A 21,131-nucleotide genomic window follows, 5' to 3' on the forward strand; every position below is an offset into this window, starting at 1 on the left:
GTATATTGTGTGGTAAATGGACAATATACACACTAAACTTTCCCTTCTCACTAGACATAATATGAAACAGACTTTTCTCTGCGATACACCTCTGAAGATGCCAGCCACAGATGCAGGCGAAACGTTAGGAACAAGATCCACCAGACCACAGCCACACAGCCTGGAAAACCCACCAGAACCAGTTGAATCTGGCCGTGAAAGCCTTTGGCAGTGCATAGCACAAGTTTACTTAAACTGTGTATGCTTGATGAATGCCAGTTAAGTGTGTGAACTGACTCTTATAAAAAGCTCCAGTACTTGTGTGACATCTGAAGTCTGTTTAAATAGGTTGCTTTAAGTAATAAAGCATATTGCTTTGTAACCATATTCTTTGGGAAAACTCAAGAGCAATCCAAGTCTTTTCGCACTGTAAAGTTAATTTCTGATTCTAGTACTAGAGACAGCTGACATACATTTGGCATTTTCTGTGTGCATGAGAGAATATTATTCAAGGTCATTTGAATCCTAAAGCTGTAATCCTATATACAGGTGCAATTCAATCCCGTTGAACAAAATGTTGTTAGTGGTGTGGAAAAATGAACATAAGAATGGAATATCAGACTCAAGTGATTTGCAAATATCTGCTAGTGTGTAGGGCCTGTGAGGATGTTGTCTCCATTTCTTAACTTCAAAAGTTAGAAGTTATTCCCTATGATTCTCTCTTGTGTAAAAAGGCAGTATTTTGCTTCATGTTTTAGATTATAAAATAAATTTATTTGTTTAGGTATATAGAAATATATCCACTTTTTATTTAACTTGGTCTTTTGATTTAAGCGGATGTGGGTTAAATATCTATTCATTCAAAATGCATGCCTTAAAATGATGCATTACATATTTGAAGCAATTTACAATGATGGCAGAAAACTTGAATTTCTTGCTTTTGGAGGCAAGGTGTTCCCCTTGTCTGATTGACCCCCGCCCCTCCCCATCTCTGTTGGAATCTTTCTGGCGCTCTCTCTGTGTGTCTCTCTAATGTATTAGTCTTGAATTTCCAGGGGATAGAGTTGAGTTCTTTTGAAAACTGTTTTCTATTTTGGAATAAAAGTAAGAAACCTTTATGAAGTATGAACTGTTTCCTGGTAGAACGGTGGCCATTTAGGAAGAAGTACAGCTGCATTTTGCTTTTGATTAAAAGCTATGACTCACATTGTATCCATTTATAAACAAAGCTGCCAAAATTTCATTGTGCCAAAAGTGTAGCCATACTTAGGTCACTTCTTGCAGGGTCCAAAGAACCGTGAAATCTCATCCCAGGAGAGATCTAGATTTATTTGTCTTGAACTGCAGTTTCCCTTCCTTTGTGCCACCTCCCATCCCCTTGTATAGCAATCTGTTTTTAAAGCCAAATGAAGTTTTTTTTCAAAAGCAGTTTAATATGCAGTGGAAAATCTGTAGTGTTTTACTGGCCCAGCAGAAGTACTGTGCAGGAGCCCAAGCAGTTATTTCAGCGGTGTGTATTCAGTGGTTTTCGGACCTCACGGAGTGGAACGTCCCCATTTCTTCCTGGATCCCCTGAAAATTTGTTTCTGGGGGTCAGCACGCTCTCAGGGACAGTGTCGGGGGAAAGTGGGAGTCTGCATTTGATTGGGAGTCCCCATAGATCACAGCTTCTTCTTCCAAAGGCTTCGGTGTCATTAAGAGCATCATAACTGCAGGTGTATTCGTTGCATTAAATGATTTGGCTGTGTAGAAGCGTTATTAATTTATTCTTACATTTTGCTTTCTAAAATGGTAAACAGTCATTCTAACTGCTTAGCTTCATGTCATCAGCACAAATTAAAATGTAGTTTGACTAGAATTTTTTTCTGTTGTAAGAATTGAGATGAGTGTTGCTTCAGAGCTTCTGATTAACTCTTTCCCTGTGGGGAGAGGGGAAATAATTGCAGTCCTGAAATCAGCAATTCTGCTTCCTCTTTGTATTTCCAAGTAGTATCAGCTTGGTTTTTTGCTCACCGCTGCCCTTTTTCTTGATGTGCTGGCAGTGTTTCTATACAGCTTGGTTTTTGTATGCACAATTTAGCTTCTTTGGTAGCAATCTCTGCCTTTCTGACTTCCTGCTTTATATGGAGAAACTGATTTAAAAGCAGCAGGATAACCGTCATAGAAGAAGGGGTAATATGTAGTTTTGAGTACCTAAGAAACTTTGAATTTAGTTTGTTGAATAGCACTCCTCCGTGCCATTTAGCATCAACCTTGGAAGTTAAGGGACTTTCAGAAGCATTATGATATGGCATGGTGTTCTGTATTGTTTTTAAGTCCCTTTCCCCAAATCTACTTGACTTCTTGGTTTTCCACTGAGTTCTTTCCATGTAGATATTGGCAGCTGCCAGTTGAAGTGTTTTGAATATTATAATTGAACCTGTGACCTTCCTTGGATGTTCTAAGTCTCACAACAAATAGTTCCACTGATATATATGCTTTAAGTATTTCTTATTCATTTAATTGGCTTAAATGACTTTACTTCACATCTTCCCCTTTATCTACTTGACTAGCCTACTGCATTCCCATTGGAAAAAGTGCTTATCCCAACATAAAACTTGCTTGATCGAATTTTGGAGAATTAGCTTCAACTATGAAGTACATAGTTAAATTTCTCTAATATCTTATTGTTAAAATTTCTCTAATATCTTATCCAGCCCTCCAAAGCATTTTACAAGCAAAATTAAAATGAATTCATAACAGCAGGATGGATATAAATATCACCCAAATTACCTTACTCCAACAATTGGCTTCTATTCCAATGGAAGAGCCGCTAAATTTGGAGGAAAACTTCAGCAAAAATGAAAAGTGGGGTATAAATTCCCTAATAAGTTAACTTTGCTCAGGGGAGTGGTAGGATGGAGCTGGATACACCTCTAAATAAGCAATGAACTTTCAGCCAAAGAAAATCAACGGGATTCTTTAGAAGGCAAATAAAAACTTTTAACCAGACATATTAAAATATCTTTTAATGTTTCTAATTTACTAAAACTATGGTGAAAATCATTAGTTGGTCATTAGTTTAAGCTATTATGGGTTTTGGTAAAAGAATGTAATTTCAGGATTGGAAAATGAAAGACATTAGTTACTTGCAAAAGAAGAGTGAAAATAAAGGATACTCAAGGCTAGAAATGTTCCAGGAAACGGCTGTAAAATATTAGGAAAGCTGGGCAGCAGCTCAGAGCATGTGTGAATGCTCAGAAAGGTACAGCTGGAACCTTTCTGTGAAGATCTAAAATGTTTGGTGATAACCTTGTGAACTGCAGTTGTTAAATTTTCTGCTAGCTTAGTTTGCTTCCTAGCATAAACTTTAGAATTTGGGCTGCTGTCTGACATTTAGTTTTTTGGGTGAGGTATGCATACAGGTTACGTAATGTTCCACCCTTAGGTCCCTTCTGAATTTTGCACGTGTCTATTTGAAAAAGCAAAATGTGGCAGTGCTGTAGATAAATTGTAAAGTAGAATCTAAAATTTTGCATGTATTTTTGCTTTCTATTAATGACTGTTCTATGTCTCTAAGGATTTAATTCTGTTTCTCTCATTAGGATGAAAGTTCTGGCAGTGTTGCATCAGTATCTACACTCAATCTATTAAACACAGGGGTATGAAATTTAATATTTTTTTCTATTGCATTCTGCTCCATGCATGGGATTTTTAGCAGTCATTGAAATGGACAGCACGTCACATAGCATAGTTAACAATACTAACTCATTATGTCATGAAAAACAAATTTTAATCACATTCATTGTTCACAGTTTGATGTATCAGTGTGGATTAATCTTTCATTTTCTTCATATACAATTACCACAGTGTAGTCAAAACATGCTTGAACTTAATATTCATATTTGTTCTGTTAAGGTTTAAGTCTCTGAGACCTTTGTGCATGCTGAGCAAAGGTTACTTAGCTATATAATAAAAATGTATGTAACTTTGTTAGGTCATGTATCCTACTATTCAGCTAACAGCAGTGCATTCCTGTGCCTTTTGTAGCAGTAGAAGACTTCTGGGATTGGAGGAATATGCTGCTGTTAGCCTAGGAGAAAGGTAGGATGTAACCCACTGGGTTGCATCCAGAAATGGATTTTCACTGGTAAACGAGGGGTGATTTTTGCCTATTCTTTTCTTCTACTGTAGACCCCCAGTTCACCTTCATACTATTTCTTTGGGTTACCTGGGAGCATTTTGGGCTGTAGTTGAGCGAGAGAGGCTAGAAAGTCATGTTGTGCTGACAGAAATCAATTCTTACAGTGAAAACGGCGGCCAGACCTAATCTACTGTCTGCTAAAATTAGATATTTTAATGGTGTTTCCATATGGATGTAGGTGAACTATGAGAGTGTTAAAGTTTAGCAAAAATACAACTGCATTTATAGTTCATGGAGAAGATATGAAGGCCAGTTGTGAACCCAAAATATGTCTTCTCTTGACCATAACAAACTTGTTCTTCCTGCTGCATATTTTAGGTAGTCTTCCTCATTCTCTCCTTCTCTAAAGCCCAGTTGCAACCTCCTTTCTCTTCCCCAGCAATGTCCTATGGAGGGCATTAAGGTTTCATGGAAGTTAAAGCTGTGATGAATGAATTCAGTTGCTTATAGATAACAAACAACAGTTAAAATATATATCTTCCAAAGTTAGGATATGACTTGCTTGATATGTTCAATTGATGGCATCAGTTGAGCCCTACTGTAAATTTCAGGTGAGGTGGTTTGTATTCAAGAAACTAGCTTTCAGAACTTCCTAGGTAATGTGTTAGCAGAGATGCTCAATTCTAAATCCATTGATTTCAGCCTAATGACTGGAGTTAGGCTACTCTAGCTCCTCAAGGGGGTTACACTGCTAGACTTTATTTTCTCCTAAACCATTTAATGTTCCTACAGCCCAATCCGGAGCCTCTGATGGTGGGATGAGGCTCAGCTACAGCACTGCCCTGCCTACTTGAAGAGGACTTCTTGGCGGCATGGGGAGGACTCCCCCAAAACCTTCCTGCTGCCAAAAAGCCCTCCATTGGGCTCTATGGACATGTGCCACCCAAAAGGATGACTTGTCCAAACTTCTGGTGCCTGCGTTTTGTTAGGCAAAGGCTGGCTGGAAGCCGATTTATGTTGACTTAACCACTGGCCATGCCTCCAGAACTCCCCCGCTACGCTGGCAGATTTGCCCCTTTGCGGCGGCAAGAGCCTGGGTGGGGGACAAATCCACTGGCCCAATCCTCCACCATCTCCATAGATGAATTTGGCCCTCCCCCTTTAATTGGGTGGTTAGTGTTTAATTATTGATTTGATAGTAGTTCTGAATAGAAAGTTATGTGGGATAAGGCTATTATACTCTGTCTCATAAAAAGATCTAAGTCTAAGTGGTCAATAGTACTTAGATGGAAGAGAGAGAATACCATGCTTCCGCAGTGGAAAATAGTCCCTTGGTGTTTGGGGCAGGGGTAGGATTGGAGGGTGCTTGGGAGGGCTGTACCAGACCCGATTTGGCTGCCGCTGCCGCTGCCCTGCCAGGCCCTGCTTGGAGTTTGGGGTGGGGGGAGGGTTGGAGGGTACCTGTGAGAGCTGGTGCCAGGCCCGGCTTAGTGTTTGGGGGAGGGTTGGAGGTGGAGAAAGTGGCAACTGATGAATTCACATTCTACTTGTATCTTTTGATAGGACAGAGTATAGCAAATATATATGGAATAATTGTTTCTGTTGGTGATTCACACAGTGTAGTTACAGAATTAGGAATGCGTTAGATTAAAGTATGTGTTGGCAGGTGTAGGCTACCATAAAAGATTCCATTTTCTATGTTTGTAAGTATTATGATCTACCTTTGGATTCTTGGCTTTATCTGTGTTTCTTTTCTGCCTTGTTCACCTTAGGCAAGTATGAATAAGGCTAATCCTGGATAACAAATGAAAAACCAAGGGTCTGATAATTTTTTTGCCAATTTCTTGCTCATGGAAATAAAAATGGCATGTGGTACCCTCCCCAGAACATCTCCTAATCGCTAGAGAGATTGTAATGCCCTGTATCTAGGCAAAGTAGAAAATATTGATAGACTTGCAATTTGATTATCTTCTGTTTCCAACTCCTTTTCTTAGGTAACTGTACATTTTAAACCATCTCTGTGGTAGTTGATAAAGGCATTCAAAAGGCAGAATTTTTACTTCAAGAATGCCTTGTTTGTAGATAGCCATTGATATGCTTTTGTTACAGATTACAGTTAGATAAATTAGATATAATTTCATGATCACACATGCAAAAATGTAATATGTTTGTTTTATGTATTTTCCAATTACTGGGTTTTTTAAATTGTAAATAAATGTGCTTTTGCTAGTGTGCTTGCAGCTCTTCTCTCTTTCTGTGGTACAAATCCCTAAATGATGAGTTACTCTATTTACTTGAAAGGAAGGTGACCTTGAATGTAAGATGACCCCCCTTAAAACATTATAAACAAAAAGTTTATTTAACATAACTAACTTGTATGCAAATGTAAGATGGCCCCCTCTATTTTTTTTTAAAGGAATACCTTTTGGGGGACAATTTTCTTGCATTTGAGTAAATACTATAATCTTTGAATCTGGAGTCTTTATCTGTTTGCAGTGAGGTAAAATTATCCTTCTATTCATTCAGTCCCTCAGGATCAATGAATAGTTTTAGTTCTGTTTCCAGAAATGCAGCACTTCAGCAGTTCAGTACTCCACATTTGTATTCATTTTTTCCTTTCACTCAGTTTACCGGGAAGTCCCCTGTGCACATATTTTTTGGGAAATAAGGCTGAAATAGGTTGCCTGGGGATATATTGGGTTCTCCTTTGTTGGTGGTTTTTAAGCGAAGGTTAGATGATCGTTTGCCAGGGATGATTTAGGTTATCTTGTATTGTGCAAAGGGGTGGATCGAATGGCCTGTCAGGTCCCTTCCATCTTTTTAAATTCTGTGATTCTAGAAGATAGAGGCAGGGATCTAGGGAATGGAGTAGTGACTTCTCTCAATATCTACTAAATAATGACAGGAATTATGTGGTTTTTCTTCATAAAGTGCTTTTCTCAGCCCCAGCATATCCATATGTAGATAATAGATGAATATGTTAACGAGAGAAGTGAAACTCTCAGTGAGAGCAGGGAGAGCTGGAAAACTCAAATGTCTGGTTTCCTGAGTACCTAAATCTGGTTATAAGAATCTGAGTGTTTCCCCGCCTCAGTTAAATTCCATTTGTGTTTGGAAAAAAAACAGCTGTGCAAGCTTAGTAGCATGAAAAGGGGAAGTCGATATCAGAGCCTTTTAAAGAAATAAGCTGTAATAGAGGACCAGTAGATTTGCGCTCTACAACATGTCTGCCATATGTGCAGATAATCTGCATTTGGTAATTTACAGAACCAAAGTTTACCCTGCATGTCCCCAAAGATTTTAGCTAATTTAAGTGGCGACAGTTGCCACTGATATTCTTATCAATATCTAAATCCAAGGGAAATAGAGAAAGTTAAATCATAGGTAGAGATGTATTTCCACTTTTCTTCAGGAATTTCATAACTCAGATCCTCCTTCCGCTTGTATTGAAACAGTCTTTTATATACACTGGTTGTTTGGCATAAAATAATTATTTAATGAAAGTTAAACCACATGTTAAGATGTATTTCCACTTTTCTTCAGACATTTCATAACCCAGATCCTTTTCCTGCTTGTGTTGAAATGACCATGTAGATTCACTGGCTGTTTGGCATAAAATATTTATTTAATTTTTTTCATAAGGTAGCATAGTCTCATTAGACTAATTATGTTTCTCTGCCCCTTCACAGAGCATAGACTAAAGCTACTCGCAGCCCTCTTGATTTTCAGCATTTTTATTAGTTGTTTTACATTCTTAGATATTCATCTAAAATCTCTTGCTAGAATGCCGGTGTGCCATTCAGTCTGGAGTGCCTTTCCATAGGGTTCCTTTTGACTCAGATCAGAGGTCCCCAGTCTCGCGTCCAAGGATGGAGTGGTGGCTCCTGACATCTTTCCTGGTGCATAAAGTGTTTTTAGAAAGTGGCTGGTGCCAAATTAGGCTTTTGCCCAGCAAGGCCATTGGAGATCTGATTGTCTGTGCAGAGTTTTTAAAAGCTGCTTCAGCAGCAGCTGCCACCACAGCACAAGGATCTCGTCTCAGTTACTGTGTGCATATGCAAGAAATATGTTAAATACCTTCAAAAGGTATCCTGTCAAGCAGAGCTCGTTTTCTGAAATGCTGCAGAGTTGTTATCAGAGTTGAGCATAACTTCATTCCCTGGCATTCTGGCATCACCTCCTGAACCAGTCATTTTGTGATGGTGTTCACCACCCTTTATCAGAATTCCAGTGGTGTCCACAGGCTTTAAAGGTTTGCAGGGGCCTGACTTAGGTAGTCAAACTTGTGTTGTCAGTTCAGTTTGAGATGATGCCAGGTAGACAGCTGAAGTTCATGCCCATCATCTTGGATTTTCTGTGTTTGGTCTAGTATTGCTGCCTATGATTTGTCTTCAACTAATGAACTTAGAATTGCAGGTAGCCTGAAACAGTCATTGATGTCCAGTTGCAGAGCATTTGAACAGGCTTTCTTTCAGTTTCAGTCACATGTGCACAAAGTAAACAATGAGTACTAGTGTTCAGAGTTTCTCATCATTTCCTTGTCCTTTATGCATTCCAGTACTGGTGGAGGGAAATGATTTCTAAAGCTCTTTTGATTTTCTATCTTGCAGACAGCAGCAATTTGTTGAAATTGCTGAGTATAAGGCGGTGGTACCCATACCAGCCAGCACTGAAGTACCTATTCAATTTTTCTTCAGTGAAAACTGTTCAGGGACAGATAATTTGGCAGCCTAATCATTTTTAAAAAGCAATACTATAATTGTCCTGTAGACCTTTGTGGCTGTGCATGTGAACTTGCAAACATTATGGGCAGTTGCAGAGAACTATAGTCATGAGGCGAGGCTTCATTACTGCATGTTAATTTATACCAAATTAATCAAGAAAAATTTGGATTACCTTGGCACAGATTTTTTTTCTTCTCCAACACTACACAGTTCTGGCTGTACTGATGAATTTGGCAACCACTGGTATAGACTTGATGGTCTCTAGTGGCTTGGGTTTCTGTCCCCCAGTCTGAATAAAAATTAATTCAGGGGTTGGATCCTAACTAAACTTTTACTGACAGAAGGCAGTTTGGGCAATGAACTGTCAAAGTTGAACTCCACTTATTGAAAATTTAGCTGGGGATCCAATACGTTGCTTCTAAGGAAAATTCTCTGAACAGCTGCTTGCACGCCATGTTAAATTAACTGTCCATCTTTTGCTTGGTGTTTCCATGTCTGAAGTGCTGCTCATTGCTTTGTGGCTCCGCCATACATAGTGACATGCTTTCTAGATTATAGATTGCTATTGAGAATGGCAATTACTAATTTCAAATTGCAATGTAATCTTTTTTAAAAATAGCTCTATAATGGGAAATTTAATTCAAACACGTTCTGCAGAACTTAGTCTGACTAGAGTGCCATGAAATGATTTCTAAGGTATTGGTGCAATGATATGTATACCTGAAAAGTATAACTTAGCTCTTAAATATTGGTTTCTGAAAAATTCTTAATGCCGTTTCTGTCAATGGAATTAATAGCCTCTAAAATAGAAGACAGTGAGGCTTGTCTTTCCATTATGTTGTGGGGTTGTCTTATAAATAGAAATAAATTTCACCATCCTCCTCTAAAGTTAGAGCCATTGTTGTTTGGGGTGGAGTCCAAGGAATGCTGCAATCCCTATGACACTGGCATTTCAGGAGGCAGGTTAATTTATTCCTTTTATCTATGCCAATTGTAACTGATTAATTGGGTGCCGCAATGGATTCCATTAATAGGTGCATTAATTGAAGTGCTGTTTTGTGTTTAAGGATTGACACTACCAAGCATTCATTGCTTGTGAGACTGCCAGCTGGCTGTATCTGTGATTCTGATTCTTGAATGCTAGCGAGGCCCAAACAGCTCTTAGCTGTACTAAAAAGTGTTTAAAAAGGTAGCATCATATTATAATAGTACTATGAAATACCCAAGCCTTTTATGCAGTAACTTACATTCAGTGTCTTTAAAATGAAGGAAAAGTTCGAAAATGAGCAGAGCTATTTTTAACAGGAAGACTGGTCTATTTATGATGTACTCCTGAGTATCTTGAGTATATAGTATATAGTAGCTATAGTATATAGTAGCTATAGTCATAAAAAATAATCCAGCCCTTTAAAAGCATGCATATTTTCTAGTGGATTTCTAACCAGTTGCTGTTCACAGTTTATCTCTTTGGATTTCAGAGATGTTCTTGGATGATAAAAACCATTTTTGATAAAGTAATGGTGCCCTAAGCATCTTACATTAAAGGTTGGCCAAACTTTTAGGGCAGAATTCACTGTAAAACTACTGGCAAGCAATTGTTTGAGATGAACCTTCCAAACTCTGTTTTTTGTGTAGTGTTTGGGACTGCTGTTCAATGTTCAACTCCAGTTTCAGTCAGCTTGGCTTTGTGTACTGATGAGAATAAAAATTATTGCTTAAAATTGTTCAGTGCTTCTACCCTCATATCTGAGTTTCCTAAACTCAGCAGGATTAAACCCAGTATATGGTGATTAAACCCAGTACAATGCAGGATTAAACCCAATACAATGCTTTTGGCAATTAAGATTGAAAAGTCAGTGTCTTGTTCAGTATATAGCTGGTGTTTCCCCATATGTGTTAAACCCAGTACAGTGCAGGATTAAACCCAGTATATGGTGATTAAACCCAGTACAATGCAGGATTAAACCCAATACAATGCTTTTGGCAATTAAGATTGAAAAGTCAGTGTCTTGTTCAGTACATAGCTGGTGTTTCCCCATATGTGTTCCCTGAATTTTCATCTTTTGGTTTCTTGCACACTTTACATTATTGAATATTATGTTGGCCGAAAGTGCATATGTGCTCTCATAACACACTCATTAAATGCAACATCTCTCTCTTGAATCTCAAACTACTACTGCATGGTTGTGATCAATATTGATACAATGCTTCTACCTATTGATTGAACCAGATGGTGTGCTATAAGTGTGTAATTCAATCTTTTTTAGGAATATGAAGCAAGAACAGGAAAAGGGTCTAAACCTCTACCCCAAGCAACAAGACGAAGGCACTTTGAATTTGAGCCACTTTCAACTACTGCTCTTATTTTGGAGGATCGGCCATCGTAAGTAAATGTGAATTCTGTGAACAGTTTCATGTCATAACAAATGAACACTTAGTAAATTAATGCTTGACTTTCAGCAAGCAGAGGACACGGTGCCCCTTCCGCTGAGGCTAACAGCATGACTTTATTATTCACAGATTTGTATATGAACAATGGATAAAACAAATTATTATTGTAGACCTAATGGCAAACTCATGCAAATGTTTGAAAGGACATATTTTTCCCTTTCCCCTAGCTTGAGAAATGATATTAATTTAGTGGGCATAACTTTTCTAAACTTATCAGAGTAGAAGTTTCCAATTAATCTATTTGAATAGTAATTTGCAGCAGAGTTACAATACAAGTAATATTTTCATTATCACTGCAAGTGAACCCTGAAAGTGAGATTGGACTAAGGAAGTGACTTTTTCACTGTTTGAAAATGACTGATCTGCTCTTACTGGTCCTATAAAACTCCACTGATTAATTTGAAATGTAGTAAATACAAACATGATACTATCACCTACCAGCTGCTCTCAGGATTCTTTCTGGGCGGCTATTAGTTAAACAGTTTTATAAAATTGATAATTGGGTGTTGGTAAATACATTTTGTTGTGTAACACAGGTTAATACATTTTGTTTCTTATTTGTAGCGTTGGTTAGACATAAATTCTTCCTCGAGAAAGTTGTACTTACATGAATGCTTCAGGAAGGAAAACAGTTGAACCTGCACGGCACAAATACTTCCTCTTTATATAGCAAATTAAATCTTGTAGAAGACTTTTTAAAATCAACATTGATGCTAAAGGTTTAATTTTATTTTGATGTTTAATGGTCAGGTGCTGAAAGTTTAGGGTTTAAGGGTTACTGCTTGGGACAGAGGAAATTGGAAGTCTTTATGAAATAAGTACTTAATAACCTGGTTAAATTTCGTTTTTGGATTTTGACTTTAAAGTATAAATATAATTAATTAACAGGGAATATCCCATCCCAGGGAAAAATTAATAAAATTAAATATTCAATTTGTTTCAACCACCCCAATATTTACTTAAAATTTGTTTTCAGGAATCTACCTGCCAAATCTGTAGAAGAGGCTTTACGACACAGACAAGAATATGATGAAATGGTAGCAGAAGCAAAAAAGAGAGGTACGGTTAGTGTGTATCAGCCTTATTGGTATTATAAGATTTCATGTTTATAACACATTTCAGCAGAAAATCCTGCATTTGGAGGGGCAGTACTATTCAGACTCTAAAAAGTGAAGTTTGGTGTTAGCCTCCATGAGAAGTATTGTTTCTGCAACATTTCTTTACAGTCGGCTGTGGGAGCTGAAAGGGAAAATGAGGAACCAGACAGAGAAGCTTTCATTCTTGCCCCATACACTACTTTGAACTTGCCACTCATCAATGCCATGTGTATACATAACTTGCACTTCCTGCTGACAGAAGGAATGGAGGGAGTGGCCTGCTGGTATGTTTTGTATACAGAGGAAGTTGCAGTTAACACATGTGCACATCAGTCACAAATGGCACTTTCTGAGGTTACTTTATGCCACCTTTCAGCGTTCTCCTCTCTATTTTGTCCTCATAACAAACTTATGTAGTAGGTTAGACTGAGAGTTTGTGACCAGACCAAGGCCACCAGCAAACTTCCATAGCAGAGTGGGAATTTGAATCTCTGAGATTCTATTCCAATGGTCTAGCCACTACATTGTGTTGTATTCTGAATCCAGTATATGATATGACCTATGGCTATGGAAATGCAGCTGCTCGCTTCTTTTTAGTTTTACAATTCTTTCTCAGAATAGTGCTTAGTATCGCCTGTCCACAGTGTGGATACAGTTGCATCACAGCCATCAAGAAAAAGGGGGACTTAGACCTTGCAAAAGACTTACTTACTGGGTACCCACAAATGGTTTTACACAGGTAAGAAATAGTCCTGGAAGAATTGGGTGCCCACATTCAATTAGTATTGGTGGTAAGTCTGTAAATCTCACAATGGGTAGTCAGTCAACACTTCATTGTGGCATTTGAGATGCTGAAGACCCCTCACCTGGTTTCTGCAGTCCCAGGTAGGCAGGAGAAAAAGACTTATTACGCCTTTTAATTGTCATACATCATATTAGGCTTAGGGAGCTGCAGTTCATACTTGCTAGTACTATGCAGAAGTTCTGCCTCTGTAAAAAATCACAAGGTCAGACCTGATAACAGAAAAAAACCCTATCTGTAGCTGTTGTTACTGGTAAATTTGACAATGGAGTCCCTTTGGAAATATGGCATCTCCTTTTTAAATGTGTATCTGCACCTCCTTAATCTGGGATTTTACACAGTTTGCTTTGTTATGTTTTATTTTTTTCATTCATTTTTTCATTTTTTTCATTCATTTCATTTTTTTATTCTGATTAGAATGATAGATACAATGAAGCTTTCTGTGTAGCTTTCTGTGTATGCTTTTTCTTTTTGAAAAATTGCTGAAGAATTATTTGTTAGTAGAGTACATACAACTATTTTTCCTGCCTGTATTCCAGTATGGAAACCAGTATTTCTGTGGGGAGCACATCTAAATAAAGGTGAAATGAAAGAAAAATTGTAAATGATTTGTTCTTTAGGGGCTCCATAAAATGAATTAGTTATCAAATTTACTCTCTTAGTACCAACTTTTCCAAACTTTGGGTTTAACAGAGATTAAGGATGCCCATAGGCGGAAGAAAATAATGAAAGAACGCTTCAAACAAGAAGAGAATATTGCTAGCGCTATGGTGATTTGGATCAACGAAATACTGCCTAATTGGGAGAGCACGTAAGTAATTTAGTACTTAGTAACAGAAAACTGATACTGATTTCTGGATCCTTCTTACGAATTCCACTGTTATCTTACAATCCACAACTGATTATTTGGGCTGATGCAGGGTTAGTCTGCAAACCGTTAACATGGCTCAAACATCCTGCGTTGTATTGGAAAGTGCTGACAAGTTCCAGCTGATTCATGGCAACCCTATAGGGTTTCCAGGGCAAGATATGTTCAGAGGTGGTTTGCCATTGCCTGTCTCTGTGAAGCGACCCTGCACTTCCTTGGTGATCTCCCATCCAGATTAGCTGCTAAGATTTAATAACATCCAGCTAGCCTGGGCCATCCAAGTCAGGGCCAAAAGAGCCCATAGCAGGGCATTATTGTCATTAGCTGCTTCTTAGAATAGTTATGCTGTGAATGTCCTTGGGCTCCTTTGAGTGCAGTGCTTAAAGAAGCTGTTGGGGGTGGGGGGTATCTTTGTTGTGGGAGCATTGCTACCTGTCCCACAGAGCGACCTTCCACTAAAGAGCCCCTCGGGGATGGGGCGGTATAAAAATTGAATAATAAATAAATAAATAAAATAAATAAAGAAGCCAGTGATTTCTTGTCATGTAGAACCACAGCTTTAAAATGCTTATTCTTCAAAAAGCTAAAAAAGTGCCAGATGTAATAAGTTGAAAGAGAGACCCAAAATATTTTGGAACATTCCATAAAATCAGAGGAAGAATAGAAACCAGAAGTGAGCACCTAACAGTGCCATCAGAAACGGTGTTCCACTGGAGACAGTAGGCTTAGAAAATGTAATTCTGTTTAGGATTATATTGTTGATATTCATCAGGGTAAGGGCAACACTTCTAGTATCAGTGCTGTGCTGAAACACTTGAAGGGAACACTGTGAGGTCTGAGCTTGTGAACATAACCAAAGAAGTTATAGAAACCTCGGCATGAGCCACAGCCAGAGGAGGAGGGATGGGAAAAGAATATTCAATGTATAGAAAGGCAGGGCAATTAAAATACCAAGTGGCACACTTTAAAGTGGCACACTTTAATGATGCCTTAGAGCCAGTGGTGGGATTCAGCCTATTCGTACCTATTCGGTAGAACTGGTAGCTAATTTCTAATTTTTTGTCTAATTCAGAGAATGGCTGTAATCCCACCATTGAGTCCTTTCGGAACCGGTTGTTAAATTATTTGAATCCTACCACTGCTTAGAGCATGTCATACATGTTGTGGGCCTCGAGCTGTTTGCCTCTGGGGCATACTGGGGGCATCTGCAGGTTACATTTAGGTCCTTTTTGTATGCATTGGCACTTCCATGAGGGTAGAATATCCATAGTTGCACTATTTCCCGTGATAATAGCTGTGCTTTTGCAGGAGATAAGCGCTGGGTGTTGACTTTATAGAAGCATTTCTTTCTCACTCTCCCTCTTTAGGCGTTCCACAAGAAGAGTTCGGGAGCTGTGGTGGCAAGGGTTACCTCCAAGTGTACGTGGGAAGGTTTGGAGTCTTGCTGTAGGAAATGAACTCAATATCACTCCTGGTATGTGGTAAAGCATGGAGACCCAGTCTCAGTGAAGCAGTCTTTTGTAATACTACATGTGATACAAGCATGATTTCTCTGAATCTGGTAGAACTTGCTTCTGTTGATAGAGTACAAACTTCCTTTCAGCTGAGAGAGAATCATACTGTAACTCCTTGCCGGTGCAGGATTTTTTCTTTTCTTCTAAGAGAAGATGTGCTATCCAATACCAGTTTCAAAATTAAAAAACTAGAGATTAAAAAATTCCATTTTTTTCCTAAAGTGTATATGAAAAATCTAATGTTTGTTGACAGATTTGTGTGTAGATGGATGTACATACAAGCTGTAACTATAAATATTAGAGGCTGTTGGCTGAATATTTTGATTAGGGGTACTGCTAACTTTGACTTTGCTTTTCAATTAAGAAAATATTAATTAGCATACTCAGGTGCATTCTGGATTCCACCTTTCAGCAAAAATCACTGAGGCTGCTTTCACTGCCACGGCTTGTGAGTTTTAACAATTTGTTGGTCTCTCAGACCGTAATCAATTTTCGTGACTGTTCCCAAATAAGATTGCGGCAGAGGGCAGTCTCCTCATTTTTAAATGTGTAAAACTCAGTTATTCATTTCTCCTTCAATAATTTGTTAAATTTGCTGTTGAGTTTTATTTTTCTATATTTTGTAGAGCTGTATGAAATCTTCCTATCCAGAGCCAAGGAGCGATGGAAGAGTTTCGGGGAGGCAGGCACCGAGAATGATACAGAAGGTGAATTAGAACTGTAGTTGCTATTCATAAAAGATTTCACTGAGTGTATTGTACTGACACGTTCTAAAAGCTTACAACCTCCTGATCTGTGCCACAAGGTGAGGGAATCACATTTTGATACTAGCCCTTGGAATGCAAACATTAGAGGAGAAGTATACTGGTTAAACTTTCTCCCTTTCAAGCTGATGTACTGTATTCAGGAAGATTTATGTGGCGGAGTGTCAAATACCGTGTGACCCCCTCCATTAAGTATCAAGTAGTGCAGCTTTGAGCAGGCTGTGTCACATAATATTTCTGAATGCTTTCAGACATCTAGTTCTGTGTTCCTCTAGTGGTGGAGCAGATCATTAGGAAAAAGTTTTGCTAATAATGTGCTGTTGTCCTGTCCTGTTAAAAACTGATTTTGAAATACTGCAAGGCTTTAGCATTAAAGCACAAAGATCACTTCTGCTGAGTCAAATTGTATCAAATTTAGTTGTTCCCAATTCTTCAAAAACTGAAGCCCCTTTTTTGTCTAGTGAGAGGGTGGTGAACGGGATGTACCAGTTCAACAGAGGCTTGCTTGTTTAATCTGGTCTTCTGACTTCTACCAAAATGAAGTTGCTCCATTTTTCCCCAGCAGAGCTGTTGTGAATATCCAGAGACAGAGAGAGAGAGAGAGAGAGAGAGATATTATTTTTTCTGCAGTAGTATCCCAAATTCTTTAAACGAATTATAGAAGGGGTTTTTTTTGCCATAGATCAGTCTTTTAAGGAATATATCAACTTCTACTTTTTGTAAATTGAAAAAAAACAGCTAGATGAAGTACTTGCTCAGTTCCCTTCCCCTCTGTAGTGAAGCAATCTTGCCCTTAGAGTGTTTGATCTGATGTTATAATCTGAAGCTGCATGTAGGATTACGGCATACTTTTTAACATGCTTGTGTAAACTAATATACAGAAATGTCTCTAAATTTGCGTGCTTTAAATAGATGCTGGAGTATCGGTTGCTGACCGGGAGGCTAGTTTGGAACTAATAAAATTGGATATATCCCGCACTTTTCCATCCCTCTATATTTTTCAGAAGGTAAAATATTTTTGACTTTGCTTAGAAGTTAGTCAGTAGGTAGCTTTTTCATTTCAGCTGAATCAGTGAAAGCTTTTCCAGAACTTTCTGTCATGGTTTCATGGTTTTGAATAGGTGTTTATTCGTTATTGTAAGTTAGACAATATACCCTTTTTAACCATTGTTTCAATTTGGAAGACATGATTTCTTTGGTTGCAATCCAGAGGACTGCAGTACATAGCTCTGAATCGGGATTCAGAGAAGGAGGGGGCATTGTCATCACTCGAGGTACATTATGAGTACCAACTACACGGATTGGATTTCAATGACAGTAGAGAAAGAAAGTGGTGGTAACCTAAAATGCTACTTCCAGGCTGGCAAATGTCATGGATACTTTTATATTCCTGCTGCAAAGGGATTAAATGAATGTTGCATCATTTTCTGCCTGAGAATGTGCAGCAATTTTTCCGGTGCACGTGCCTGTTCTCTGGCTTGGGTGAGTGACATGAGTGCCACCATAGATGATCGGGGAAAATGGGAAGACCTCTTACTCCAACACGGACCTGGCCACTGTGATCCATGCAACGGTCACCTCCAGGTTGGACTATTGTAACTCGCTCTACGCGGGCCTTCCCTTGCGTTTGATCCGGAAACTGAAACTGGTCCAGCACGCAGCGGCTCGGCTGCTCACAGGGGGCGCCTTCCGAGACCACATACAACCTGTGTTGCGCCGTCTGCACTGGCTCCCCAGTTGAATTCGAATGAAGTCTTCAAAGGTGTGGGTTTTGACCTTTTCGAGGCCCACTTCACAGCGGCCTGGGACCCTCGTACCGCCGGGACCGCATTACCCCATATGTCCCAGCTTCGACCTCTCGCCGTTAGGCAGAGGCCAATTTACCTGAAGATCCCTGGCCCCTCAATGATGCGGCTGGCCTCCACTTTTCGAGACTGGCCAGGGCGCTTTACGGCTCTGTGCCCCTGCCTGAAATGGAACACTCTTCCTCTCCAGCTGTCCGGGCCCTGCGGGAGCTTGGGGATTTACGGAGGGCCTGTAAGAACGAGTTTTTCCACCGGGTTTTTAGAGAAACCAGACGCTGAGTGCCTCCTTCCTTCCCTTAGGTTGGAATCCCAATGTACCAGCGGGGATCCATTATTAAGATCTATGGTTTCCCTTATACCACGGGACCATTTACCCCTCTTGTTAAAAGGGATTAAGGTCTAAATGGGGCTATGCCATCTTGATATATTATAATTGCTGTTTTATTATAACTTATGGATGTTTATGATGTTTTATGTGATTTTATGATGTACACCGCCCAGAGCCCTTCGGGGATTGGGCGGTATATTAAGTCAAATAAATAATAATAATAATAATAATAATACTGCAGCTAGGAAAAATTGCTTTCTGAAAGCCAGTTCTGGGGTTTTTCAGATATACACATATATATACACATACACATTACACATATACCAAAGTTTTAATAGTCTAATGCAGAGGTGTCCAATTCTGGCTCTTCAGATGTTCATGGACTACAATTCCCATCAGCCCCTGCTGGCATGGCCAATTGACCATGCCTGCAGGGGCTGATGGGAATTGTAGTCCATGAACATCTGAAGAGCCAGAGTTGGATACCCCTGGTGTAATGCATGCGTAGCTTCATGAGTGTTGGTTTTATTTTTTTCAGTAAGTGACACATACTCTTAAAAATCTCATAATACAAATTTAATATAGCCATGGTATTTCCTGTGATATCTCCATTGAAACTTGTCTTTACTTACGATTAAATTTTGGTTGCCCTGATATCTCTTCCCTGCTGCGTTTTGTGAAATCCTGCCTCTGCTCACCTTCTTCTTTGTTATTTCTACATTCATCACTAATCTACCTCACAGGGTTGTTGGGATAAAAGAGAGGACAAAGCTGCAAGCTGCTTTGAGTTTCCGTAGGGGAGAAATATCTAAATTGTATGATGCTTTGTATTTGGGGCCCATACCAGAGTACAGAACACTGCAAACTGTATCTGATGATAAGAGCATTGGAAGAAAGAGCTGCTTTTCCATTTTCAGGGAATTGAAGGCAGGAAATAATTGGGTATCCACATGCATGCACTTTAATGAAAAGGGATGAAGATTTACATGTTTGTGCCCCTTTGTATTCATGTATATGTGCACTTTGAACATAATGTTAGTTAACAATACAGTGCCCCAGCATGTGTAGCATTTTAGAATAATAATAAAGGTGGCAGATTTCTGTATCAAGGTGCTTAAAGTACAAAGCTCAACACAGGGAGAGGCTACTGGGTATAGGGGTGGGGGTGGAGAAGAAATTGAAAACACGTCTGTGTGCTTCTGAAGCAACCATGAATTGAGCAAAATGGTCTTCCACTTCTGCTGTTGAGGAAATTAAAAGCTCTCAGGATTTACTGTTCTAAATTCAATTGAGTTTTGTATTGTTAGGTTGGTAGAGTTGCTCTCCAGTCAGGCTCACAGATAGAGTTAATTTGTTGTGCTGAAAGAGAATTGAAACTTGTCTGGCAATTCTCTTCCTTGTTTGCTTCTCCAACTTGTATTGCTGACCAGTTTACAAACAGAACTTAGTTTTTTGTCCCCCTTTTGAGTTGAGAGCCAAAGTAAAGGTTCAGATTGAAGACTGTCTGAATTGCCAAATGTTTCATTCACTTCCTTTAATAAATAGCTTGGTGTTTCCTCATAGACTACAAGGGGGAAATTGCTAATTACATGCCCCAAACTAGTTTTTTTTAAGGAAAATGCCTACCCAGCAGAACTTCTGCCTCTTTTTCTTTCTAGTTTACTTCCAGAATTTCTGCACTGCAAAGCAGCTTCCAGAATGTAATCCATAAATGCTATCATAACATACAGTGATCATCATGTAGCACAGCACCAAAGCTGCATCTGAAGTACATGCATTAACATACCCAAGAGTCCTAAACAAGAACCGTTAGCCATCAGCATCATCCTTCTGGCTCAGAATTGGCCAACAGAAGGCATGAAAAAACAAGATTTGACCACCTTATGCTGACTGGAAATGACATGCTCTTGCAAAGTTAGGAAAACCTAGCCGGAGAAGATACTTTAGGCATTGCTTTTAATCGGCAGATCTCTGGACTGGAGTGCAGTGTCCAAACAGATCACACAGAGGCCAAGCAGACAGGGTACCTCCAAAACTTACTATTGGACTCATGGAAGATGGCACATGACTCTGTGTGGAGAAGAGTAGTCCTCCAGATGTTTGGGTCCCAGCCTATGAAGGTTTTTAAAGATTAAAATCAGTACTTTGAATTGTTGCCATAAATAATGTAAATAAATTGGCCATAAAAATCATTATCTGGACATGCCACTCAATACCAGCTAGGAACCCAAAGCACTGTGTTCCAGATCTGTTGAACTAAAGGCAGCTCCACGTAGAATGCATGGCAGTCGTCTGATACAGAAACATGGATGAATATGGCTAGATGGGCAGAGGTAATAATTGTAGAGCTCTTGTGAACTGGATGTAAATAATATTAAAAACATTCCCAGCAACGATATCAGCCTGGTGTTCAAAAAGAAGAGCTGGATCCAGTTCATTTGATCAGACAGCTTAACTCTTTTTTTATCCCATAGGGTGGGATCTTAGGGTGGCCAATATGGCCCGTCCCCCAGTTTAAACTCAGAGGATCCATCCCCCTATTTGATTTGATTTGACTTTTAATTTATAAACCGTCCTCCCCCTGAGGGCTCAGGAGGGTGCACAACATAAGAAATAACAACTTATCAGTACAGTAGGCATAATAACAACATCAATTACAACAAACCCTAACAATAG

At 39.1% G+C, this 21,131-nt stretch overlaps 1 protein-coding gene across 2 annotated transcripts in view; it reads left to right on the forward strand.

Moving 5' to 3' along the window:
* The window catches only part of TBC1D12 (TBC1 domain family member 12), a 53,714-nt gene that overhangs the window by 25,751 nt on the left and 6,832 nt on the right, over nt 1-21,131 (forward strand). Inside the window, exons 3-9 of one of the 2 annotated variants that reach the window (XM_048506052.1) lie at nt 3,564-3,620; nt 11,094-11,209; nt 12,254-12,336; nt 13,870-13,987; nt 15,412-15,518; nt 16,185-16,265; nt 17,235-17,329. In XM_048506052.1, the coding sequence (XP_048362009.1) occupies nt 3,564-3,620; nt 11,094-11,209; nt 12,254-12,336; nt 13,870-13,987; nt 15,412-15,518; nt 16,185-16,265; nt 17,235-17,329 (657 nt within the window). The remainder of the gene's footprint in view (nt 1-3,563; nt 3,621-11,093; nt 11,210-12,253; nt 12,337-13,869; nt 13,988-15,411; nt 15,519-16,184; nt 16,266-17,234; nt 17,330-21,131) is intronic. The other variant, XM_048506054.1, reaches the window with a different exon arrangement.

The sequence above is a fragment of the Sphaerodactylus townsendi genome, linkage group LG08 (genome assembly GCF_021028975.2).
Source record: "Sphaerodactylus townsendi isolate TG3544 linkage group LG08, MPM_Stown_v2.3, whole genome shotgun sequence".
Classification (NCBI taxonomy): Eukaryota; Metazoa; Chordata; class Lepidosauria; order Squamata; family Sphaerodactylidae; genus Sphaerodactylus; species Sphaerodactylus townsendi.